The 11,813-nt window shown below is 34.2% G+C and overlaps 2 protein-coding genes across 2 annotated transcripts; both read right to left on the bottom strand.

Annotated features, from left to right (window-relative positions):
- Positions 1-6,933: 6,933 nt before the first annotated feature.
- On the bottom strand, positions 6,934-8,202 carry LOC145112414 (uncharacterized). The gene is made up of 4 exons (XM_079048576.1): positions 8,182-8,202; positions 7,953-8,066; positions 7,607-7,655; positions 6,934-7,322 (listed from the first exon to the last, which is right to left on the bottom strand). Exons 1-4 carry the CDS (start codon positions 8,200-8,202, stop codon positions 6,934-6,936), a joined length of 573 nt encoding a protein of 190 aa, XP_078904702.1.
- Positions 7,606-8,917, bottom strand: LOC145111028 (uncharacterized). Its single transcript, XM_079047325.1, has 5 exons — positions 8,693-8,917; positions 8,532-8,595; positions 8,147-8,400; positions 7,953-8,066; positions 7,606-7,655 (listed from the first exon to the last, which is right to left on the bottom strand). The coding sequence occupies exons 1-3, from the start codon at positions 8,798-8,800 to the stop codon at positions 8,270-8,272; spliced, it is 303 nt and encodes a 100-aa protein (XP_078903451.1). The 5' UTR covers positions 8,801-8,917; the 3' UTR covers positions 7,606-7,655; positions 7,953-8,066; positions 8,147-8,269.
- Between the last annotated feature and the right edge of the window lie 2,896 nt (positions 8,918-11,813).

Here is an 11,813-nt window from a genome sequence, read left to right as displayed (position 1 = left end):
GTCGGCGGTTTGGGAACGGGGTTAAGCTCGTCGGAGCTCTTGCTGCTACTGGAGTGTTGCGTCGTCGGCTTCGATCAGGGGAAGGGAGATGAGCAATATTAACAAAGGTGCTAAGTGAGAAAGTGAGACCTGATTTCGATTTACAAAATACGCCATTTAGGGTTGTAATATTAAATATTTTGTTTTTTTTAATATATACATGGGTCGGTTTTACGGGTTTAGTGGGTCAGTTTCTATGTAAAAACCGAAACCGAACCCGATTTTTCGGTTTTTAAAAAATTTAAACCCTAACCGTCAGTTTTGTTTCAGTTTCGGTTTTTTCGGTTTCGGTTTAGTCGGTTTTTCTCGGTTTCTTGGTTTGGGTTTGCTCACCCCTAGCTGAGGGTGGACGGCATCGATTTGGAGAGGCTCTCGATCAATGGTGGACACAAAAACTTAGTAGTGGCACCAAAAAATAATAGCGGCATTAATTTTGTATAGATGTTGCACCCTAATAAAAAAAATACATTACGCAGCGGAAACAAAGTAGTGTCCCGGGACCCCAGGAACCACTTAAGCCAACCGCTGCTCGGGATGTTTGGCAGTAACGTAGCTAGGATTTTGTTTTCGGATAGGTCAAATAATTTACGCGTAAAAAACAAATCTAATATTTTTTGTTTTGTTCTCATTGCTGACAAAATTCACGAATCACAAAAATTCCAATTACAAACATACTCTTATGTTTTTATAGGATACAAACTTACATATAATATAATATATATATATATATATATATATATATATATAATTAATTCATGACAAAAAAAATAATAACCTAATTTATTAGAAACTTACGATAAAAATATAAAATCTATGATCTAAATAAAAATAATAATAATGTAATTGAGTAATTAGGATAATAGAAAAAAATATTAATAAAGTAACCTGATGGTGACGATTCATGTGACGATTCATGAATAACGATTAACAAATGGAATAAGAAACAGTGAGCATATGAGCATCATAAACTCTTGAATCGGAAAAGATGGGTATATGTATTCGTCAAAAGTAGTTGCATTCTATTATATGTAATTTAATATTTGTTATTAGGATGGACCGTTAGCCATATGAAACCCAACTTCTTTTCAAATGATATATATATATATATATATATATATATATATATATATATATATATATATATATATATATATATATATATATATATATATATATATATAGGAGTAGGATCAAATGAGAACACCTAAAAGATTGAGAACGCGAGAACAGATCTGGACCATTTAAATACTTAGATCTAATGTTATTATTAAAGGGACGATTTATAAAAAAAATTTAAAACTAATGGTATTAAAGTGTAAGTTTTAAATGATCAGAAGGGCATAATAGGAATTGCAAGTGTACCTATTTCCTATAAGTTCTCTCCCTTTCACCCCTTTCCTTTAATCTTTCTCGTATCTATATTCCCCCTTTCTCTTCTCTCTCTCTAGGGTTTCAAAATAAAGCCGACTCCATCTTTCTCGTATCATCACCTCACGCTGCAGCCACCATTTTCGTCCATCACCGGTGTTACCAGAAGAGGCGCCGCTAAGTCCAGATGAGGAGCCTGCCTTTCTCTCGATTCTTGGGCTAATCTCTCCATCTTCCACACAACACACAAACACACACACACACACTGACTGTTTGCAGAGATGTCCGGTCGCCATGAAAAGGGCGTCAATGTTCAGGTCCTTCTTCGATGCAGGTACTGTGAATCTAATCCTCTATTTTCGTTTTTGTTTGTTCCTGATTTCGATTACGGTTTCGAGATTCCCTTTTTGATAATCTAATTCGTGTGTGGATCTATGATTGTTTGTTAGGCCTTTTAGTGATGACGAGTTAAGGAACAACGCACCTCAGGTGGTAACGTGTAATGAGTATCAAAGAGAAGTTGCGGTTTCACAGAGTGTTGTTGGGATGCAAATCGATAGGGTTTTCACGTTTGACAAGGTACCTGATTTACTAGAACACTTAAACTGATTCTTATTCTTTTCTTTTGATTTGAGGAATTTACAAATTGCATTGCATTGTAAGTTTGTTTGAGGATGTTTACAAATTACAGACATGGTTCTGCGTTTTTATTCATTGTTTTGATGATGCATTAATCTTAACCCTGAAAGCAGTTTGATTATAAATCCACTAGCCAGTGAGTCATGTCATGTTAAACTAATTATCAATTATAGAATTTTAAAATTTAAACAAAGCAGTTGCTTTTTGAAGTACAATAACACGTCTTTGCAATTTGATTGTTCAATTCGTGTATGTTGCTTCCTTGCTCCACTATCTAAGTGTGATCAGTTTATAAATTGATCATGATTTTTAAGTGTTAATCATTTATGATTTTCAGCTCTATTCAATTTATTCATCAGTGTTAATACATGATTATAGTTATCATCATACATGATTTTAGTTATCATCATACATGAATAAATCTTTATTCATTACAAGGTTTATGGTAAAAACTAAAAAAGTTTTTTCCTTTCTCTGCCATCAAAAGACAAACATACATTCATTTGTGAATCAGTGAATATGTATACACAACGTTATTATCTGATTTTTTTAATTATCCTTGAACTTGATTTTGCAGGTGTGAACCCAAGAATAACAATGATCACATGTGCCCTTCTTTGTTTTTGTGTGTGCTGGTAGCAACAAGAAGAATCGCAGCAAACTAAATTTTTTATCTTCTTCAGTCATTTGTGATTACAACTAAAGTAGATTTTTTTATCTTTACATTTTCCTTTATTCATTAATGATTCCAGATGTATTGGTTTTCTATATTTGTAAATGTACTTTTATACGTTTATGATTACGATTGAATTGAGTCTTTATTTTTAGTTATTTTTTTTGGATGGTGTTTTACTCAATCCATTTTTTATTGTTATATATAATCCTTCACAATTAACATAATCAAACCAAATAAAACTGTTGAAAAAAATTAATTTAATGTATGTTTTCTTTCATTTATGAATACAAAAGAAAAAGTGTTTTTTCAATCTTTATACATATAATATCTGATGAATGATAAATTTAAAAAAAATGACTTTTTTAACAAAAAGTTAATAAAAATTATTTTCGTTATATATTAACAAAAAAATAAAATAAAAATCCGTTAATCTATTATTTTAAGTAACTGTAATTAATATTGCTAAAATTTAGGAGATTAAGATTTGTTATAATTCAAATTAAATATGCAATTACTAATATACGTTTGTAAAATGATTGGTCCAGAAGTGTTCTCGCGTTCTCAACCTTTTTGGTGTTCTCATTTGATTATATATATATATATATATATATATATATATATATATATATATATATATATATATATATATATATATATGTAAGAAATTAAATTTTTGTGGATGGACCAAGGCTCGCCTTTGACTTAATGTGGCTACGCCACTGATGCTTGGTACCGCCAGGAACATCTCCCTGGCTGACTTGGAACCGAAAAGAAACAATCGCTTTCGAAAAGAGACACTGCCCTGGGTCTCGATTTCCTTGAGATTTCTAGAAGTCGAGCTTAAGGAAGGGGATAGGCTATAATTTACACGCCTGCAACTCCGACTAAAGGGTGTGGAATAACCATCGACCACCCTTATCCCTCCATTCCAACACCACAACAACTTCAAATCACCATTATAAATTACCATCTTTCAAGCACAATCGAACCCCTGCCTTGTTCATCACCATCGTCCCACCGTCGGAGGAACAAGGGCTAACACGCACACAGGTTTAGAGGACTTTCAAACCCACTGGGGAATCTATTTTAGTTTCGATACTCACATATGTGCACCCGATTTCATAAGAGCCATTCGTTTTCTCCAACCTACACTCAATTCATTTCTTGTCACCGACGATGAAAAGGAATGGCATAAGGGATTGAAATCGGTAGGGAATAAGACGAGGTGTGGGTTAGGTTTAATAAGGTTTTTAATTTTCTTTCTCCTTTTGTATGTTAAAATTAGTTAATAAAAGATAAAAAATAAAAATGGTATAAAAATCTTTTTAGATGGAACATGGAGCCAACGATATAAACTAAAACCACATAAACTTTTCATGAGACCAAAAGAAATGGATTAAACTTAATATTCAGGGTTTCTAAAACCACATAAACCTTTCATGAGACCAAAAGAAATGGATTAAACTTAATATTCAGGGAAACCACAGGGACCATTAACAAAGATTTGACTATGTTATATCATTAGAAGAAAAGCGATTGGTATGAATTGTTATTCACGTACACCAAAATGCACCAACAAATTTTCTTTTTTTTTAACATCAATAATTTTATAGTAAACAAGCTCGCAAGAAGCTAGAATTACATGAGTTTGATACAAAACTCATGTAATTCTATCTTCTTGCTAGCTTGTTTTCTATAAAATTATGCAATTTATTTAATTGAAAATTGTTTTATAAATGAGTTTTGACTCAAATGATCATTGAACTCTCATTTTTCTTACTCGATTTAGCCACTAAACGTCTGATTATGCTAAATTAGACCCTAAAGTCTAAACTTTTGTTCACTTTGGCCATTCCGACCTCGTGCACCCGGTTAGTCAGTTCTCGTGCTTATGTAGCATCCAATGTGGCCTAAGTGGCGGTAAAACAACTCGATTTAAACATTAAACTTCTAATCACGCTAAATTAGACTATGAAATCTAAAAATTTTAAAATTTTAAAATTTTTTATTAAAACTAAACTCAAATTTTTAAGTACTTTTCATTATTTTTATTTTTCCTATTTTTTTTGGTTTTATTTTCCATCAATTTGATAATTTTTTTGACCTTTTTCAAAAAGTATAAAGTGTATGAATATATTAGAGTATATTACAATTTTGGCATTTGAGTTGTTTTTCAGTTTTTTGTAATTTGTTATTTATGGTTTTTCTAATGTTATTTTTTTTATTTTGATTCAAATAGTATTATTATTTCTCTTTTTTTACATTTTTTTTCGCTAAAAATATGGTTTTTTGGAAAAGAAAAAAAAAAGTTATAAAAACTTCAATAAAAAACTAAAGTATAAAAAGAATTATAAATTCACAAAATAAAATAATAATAATAAAGTTGGACGGAAATTACAAATATAAATATATATAAATATATTGAGGGCTCAAATATTAGTTTACTCAGTTTTAATTCAATGGTACGCTTAATATAACGAAATGTTAAATATGATTATACATTATAATAACCACAATGCTTTCAAATTCTTAAAAAATACATGTACTCGCCACATTCATTAACATTCTTTTATATCAAATTAAATGACATCAAATTTTCTATAACAATTTTTTTACAACCGATATACATTGTTTGTTATAACATTATAATAAAGGGATTAACATATAGATGATTACTTAATTTATTATTTTTTGTGCAAAATTAATCTCAACAAGAATAAATTAAAATATAAAAAAATTATAAACATTTCCCAAAAAATTAAAAATATAAAATAAAATAAAGTTTAGTTTAGTTTTGACTAAAGAAAAAAACATATAAAAACTTAAAACTGAGTTTAGTTTTATTAAAAGAATAAATAAATAAATTCAAAGTTCAATGTCAAATTTAGTGTGATTATAAGTTTATTGGCTAAATTGAGTCGTTTTACCCATACTTAAACCAAGTAGGATATCACGTAAGCTGGAACCAGAGCTAACAGGTTGTATGAGGTCAGAATAGACAAAACAAACAAAAGTTGAGACTTTATGGTCTAATTTAGCATAATCAAATGTTTAGTGGTTTAATCGAGTTAAAATCGAGAGTTTAATGGTCATTTGAGTCCAAACTCATTTATAAACTACAACCTTGTTTTTTTTTCAGTTTAATATTTAGTTTTTTAATTATACATATCAAAGAACATTTTTGAGTGATTTATTCTCTTCATTCGAGCTAAACAAGCATGACGGACGATCATTCGATTATTTTGTCATCCCATTACATTATTTATTTCATTCATTTATGATTTCATTTCGTCATACAAAACACACTCTGAGTATAATATTATCAGCAATAATTGATTTGTCTTTTACAAGTTTTCACTTGTTGCATCAACTTCCATATCTATGTTTTATTTTCCAAAATTTTAAATTAAAATTTATATCTAAACCATTTTGTTTGATTATCGTTATCGATGTTAAGATCTCGATTGTACGATCTTAAGATCCCAAAATTAAGTTTTAATCATGGTCTATAAAGAGATCTAATTTTAAGTAAGATCTACGTCATGAACCTCCGATCTTACTGCGATCCAGTCCTACACTTTCACTTTAAGTCAACGGTTTGCCACTCTATGCCCTAGAACAAAGAAATCAGATTCGAAATTTCAAGACAAAGTTCCAGATGAAGCCAAAAGCGCTTCTAACTTCGTCCCTTCAACTCGAAATGTGCACATCATTACAACAAGTCTCACAATTTGATCCATTCAAATCAAAATCGGCATATTCATCCCTTTGTGATACGGTTGGGTTCTTCACTTTCCATGTTCTTGTGTCTCGACTTTTCAATAATCATATGATCTTTGTGACAAGATGCGACTCTTCATTTTGTGTTTCAGTTAGTTGCAAATGTTTGCAAGTTGAAACTTCTAGGTTTTATGGACTAAGAGTGTAATCTCCTTTGCTAAAGTAAGATCTATGATCTTTGTAAAAATGAAATAAGGAACCATTTTTTTTGTAACCATGCTTCTTATTACAAATGTTTTCAAAGTAAAGTTATCCATTTAACTATTTCACTTTGATAAAAATCCTCTAAATCCCAATCCAATCTTGTAAAATGAAAAATATCATAATTTGATCAATGCATCTAATTTACTAATCATATAGGCATTTCCATCAAAAACAATTCCACAAAAACAAAAGTAAAACTATTATTTACAGTCAACTATTGTATCAAGTTACTTTGGTTGATGAATGTTGTCTGCAAACATCCAAGATCCTGACCCTGATTGATTGTTATCCAAAATAGCCCTAAGCCATTTTATTCTATTAGCAAGTTCTTCAAGGTCAAGAATCGATGCTTCTAATATCTTTTCATGCATGATATTTAAATTTATAATGTTGTAATCTACATCTTTCCAAGTATCATCTTCTTTTTCACTTTCTTCCACATGCATACTTGAAATACTATGTGAAGAACTCTCCTTTTCCACATCATCATCATCTATTTTCACTTCTTGACTATTCGGTAATTCCTCCATTGGATCCTCTAATGAAATTACTGATGTACGGGATGTTAAAGATGCATTTAGAGGCGTAGCAATTTCCTCCCTCTCAATATCCATGCCTAAAAGATGTTACAGTTTACCATAAAAATACAAAATCCATGAAAATTAGAATGTTTAATTTGTATTTCGAGACATATGACATTAATTATTAGAACAAAAGATGTGGTTTTATTTAAAAACCATTACCAGACATGACATAGACATGACATGGTACGTTGTACTACTAATGTCAATAGGACAAAACTTTGGTAGGACAAAAAAGTACAACTTTTTGTCCCACCCAAAAAAGTGGGACAGATGACAAAATTTACAAGTGTTATTCGCATGTAATTTACTTTTTTACCTTTTGGTGATGAGAAAATAAGTTGTGCATTACATGAAGTCCGACCTCTCTGCATGTGAAATTTATCAACAATGAAGATATGTTTAGCATAATGATGAAATTCAAATTCCATCAACTTTCCTCTATGAAGCAAAAAATTTAAACATTATAGGCGTATATAATTTACATATAACACCGTATTATTTTGGCATACACAATTTATTTTCTTTTATTTTAACCTCTATAAGTAGTATTTTTGGGGACTTGAAATGATTAGGTTAATATTCCTTTAAACATAAACCCTAATCTCTCAAATTTTATAAAATGAATCAAAGTACATTGCTATAATAGGAAAAAGGAAAAGTACCATGGTAGGCACTATCCAGCCTTTACTTGGAGACCAATCTAAGGAAGGGCGTAGATCCTTACAAAATGCTACATAAACCTTCCCTTGTCCAGCCGGAGGCTTTGGCAACTCTATCTACACAAGATATAAAATTATAGACAAGAAAAACATATAATAATAATTAAAAAAGTTATTACTTTTTCTAAAACAATTACCTTAACCCTCTCATCACTCAATATTTTGATAATACTTGCAGACCAATAACAATCATCTTCAAACCAATCTACCAAATCCCCACTCTTCCATACACCATCAATGATAACACATACTTCTGAAATTCAATTCACAGGTGGCATTTCATTTTTGTGATATATTTGAGGAATTTGAGGTCGAACCATCAGTTGTTTTTTAATATTCTTTGACTTTCTACCATAAGGAGGAATTTCATATATATTTGCCCATTTAATCTCTGCAAATGAAATTAAAGTATAACTAGAAGTAGAATCCATGCTTCTATGATAAATTTATAGAAAAGATTAAATGATAGAAATAGGAACATACTTCCATTCATAACATAAGTCATAAGATTAGTCAACTCACCTTCATCTGGAAAATCATAGTACTCAGGTAAAATCTTGTTCTTCTTCAAGCTTATATCCTTAATCTGATGAAGGGAAAAATAATATATCATAAATCATAATTTCATCTAGATTATTTACACTAAAATGACAACAGTATTAAGTAATTGAATGAAGAGATACCTTGCATTTGAACCAAGCAGAACGATACCCTTTCTCAAATGTTTTGGTTTCAGCCAGTTGACAAACTTCAAACTTAAGAACACCAAGCTTCTCCATTGTCTGGTTCATGTCTTTACATTAAAGACGAGCTGAGAATGAACCATGGTGACTCCTCCCACCTCCATCGCGGTATATGCGGAACCCACTCCGCGAGATACGTCCGTCTAAAGATTCCTCAAAGATTCATTGACATACTGTATGGCATCTGACAACCCTTGCTAACCCAGACAATAGCAGAGAACCGAACCGAGATCTAACTTATCACAATTCCAAAGCGGTGCAAATTCCCGATATCCATCGGGAATGGCCGAAGATAGCATATCCGCAACATCTGGAGGAATCCTGACCACCTCTTCCTGAGTTACCTCGACCACCCTAAGAATATGATGTAACACTTTATTCCGATCCCAATGACAATCCAAACCCTTGGAATGAAACTCCATCGTGCAGTTCCGCAAGCGTTGCACTGGATCCGTCCTGCTGGCCTCTCAAAAGTTGCTCCGAACTTTTGGGTCTCCGCCCGAGATCCTCCACTAATCCACCTGACCTGAACCTCTCTCATTGAGGTACTCCTAATCAATCTTCCGTCCTCGGCTCTGGGATCCGTATCATTCATTCAGGGTCTCGCACCCTGACACACTCACCAGCTCAATCGTCAATGGCTGAACCGCCGTAGCTGGAGCAACCTCTGCTCTAAACCGGCTACAAACTATTCCCAAGACATAGTTTCAAACTCCAAAAGTGCAATAGATCACACCATCAATCCTTGCCGCCTGATACAAGAGATCCAAGGCGACCTCAAATTCTGGCAGTCCTTCCGCTAACTGGCTCACCACTGGAGCTGGGACCAAACCCTGGTTCCACCCATGCGTTCTCATCCGCATTCTGCACCGCAGCTATCCCCCACGTCCAATCATAACCAAGAATTCTCCTTCCCGTAAGCTTCTCAGATTCTCCAAGACTCTTACCGATTCGAGTATGGATCATGTGCTTTCAGTAGTACGGGCCCAATACTATCTTCCACACCTACCCATACTTTCCTCAGTAATCCTCCCGAATCCTTTAAGTCACTTACTCCACCGGTATACTAAACGTTTGCGAAACAGCAAGACAATCTCTACCGTAGCACCTCCTAGGCTCCTCCTAGGTTCCCAACTTCACTGAACTGCCCCACTAAGCTCACTGGAGCATATCCTAGGCTTTCCTAGGTTCCCAACCTCGCCGTGCCATCAGCTGCTGAAGAACTCCCCATGATGTCAGCCATCCACCTCATGGATATCGTCATATCCACTTAGTAGCTTACTCCCATCACTCAAGAGTTCCACAAAGCACAAAGAAAGCAGCATTCGTGCAGTAGCACTCCAATCCAAGAATTATCATAAAACATTTGGCCCACATACCACAACCCACAATGTCCACGTCCATACATCCTCACTGTTGGCTGCCTTTATGCATGCAAATTGTACACAGAACAGGAAACGAGTCCTAATTGTATACAATTTTTAAAACATACACTTAACAGTTATCAATACCGAGAATCATTCTCCTTCTAGCATGGCATCCAGTACTCCAAGACTACAAGCATCTCATATCAGGCCAATCTATCGCTGACAACTCAGCACTAGCATGCAAGTCTACCAGTTCATACAACATATAAAGGCATCTCTCCTAGCCTTAACTAGCATGCGATTCTCAGATTCATAAATCAAATCATAACAGATAACAAATGTGGGTATTCTGGGAAACTTACTTGAGGTCGGCCGATTGCATGCGCCACACCCTTTCTTGTTTTAGAAATTCTTTACTTAAAAAGATTTTTCTTTTGAAAACTTTACAGATCCTCAGTTTGAGTTCAGACTCACCCGAAAGTCTGTCCGAATCCCTCAAACCAAGGCTCTGATACCAACTTGTAACGACCCAATTTTCAAAGGTAAAAAATTTAATTTCTAATATAGCTAAAACATTGATACCATTTATTTCAAACATTTCAAATCATCATTAAGTAAAACATTTATCAGAGTTCATCCCAAAATCTTTCATTGCGGAAATCATAAGTGTGTGCACTGCGATCAATCCGAGCTCTTCATTTCCAAATCGATGATACCTGAAACCATAAACAAAACTGTAAGCACGAAGCTTAGTGAGTCCCCCAGGGCATACCCCACACAAAATCTACATAACACATACCATATTAGCTTAAAAAGCTACATATATCACATAAGCCATGCATATAGACATATAGGGATGTCGTGGAAACCTTCCAAGGTCTTACACCAAACGCCACGGGAAACCCCCACGTGGTCTTGACTAGCCGCCACTGGAACCCCCACATGGTCTTGGCTAATTGCCGCGGGAACCCCCACGCGGTCTACACTACCAAATACAAATTATGCAAAATAAACGGACAAACGTACTAGGATGTCATGGAAACCATCCAGGGTCTTATACCATGTGCCATGGGAACCCCCACATGGTCACAATCCACTGCCACGGGAATCTCCCGGGGTCTTCCATGTAAGCATCACAAAGACAACTAGCATATCAAATACCACGCAATCAACTAGCATACCACATATAACTAAATGTCATGGGAACCCCCACATGGTCACATACATAATACATAACGTATCGATAGCACATTCACAATAATCATCACAACTAAATAAATGGGCCGGCAGTGGTGCCTTAGACCCATTGGTATGGTGAGAAGACTCACTTCGCACTGCAGAAGCTTCCCGCATGAATTCCTTATTGCTGCCCCGCCAGCTTCCCGAGCTGTCACTACCAATCAATATACCCAATTAGCAATTGGGTCCCATACCATAATCCTTAATTCATGCATGGGGAAAAATGATCATTCTACCCCTGGCCCAGTATGATCCAAACTAAGGCCCAATCCCAACACAAAAGCCCAACACTATGTAGGCTTTCCAAGCCCACTAGTGGCCCACTAATGGCCCAATGTGCTAAATTGGGCTTAATCCCTCTAATGGGCCTTACCCTAGGCCCAAACATATCCTTGGCCAAAAACATCTGACTTCTGATGGCCCACTAAGGCCCAACAATCCAACGTCCACTGCTT

This window comes from Lactuca virosa, chromosome 5 (assembly GCF_052849685.1).
Source record: "Lactuca virosa cultivar CGN04683 chromosome 5, Lactuca_virosa_CGN04683_v6, whole genome shotgun sequence".
In the NCBI taxonomy this organism is placed as follows: domain Eukaryota; kingdom Viridiplantae; phylum Streptophyta; class Magnoliopsida; order Asterales; family Asteraceae; genus Lactuca; species Lactuca virosa.
Note: the sequence above shows the minus strand (reverse complement) of the source record. Positions and strands in the feature narration are given on the sequence as shown.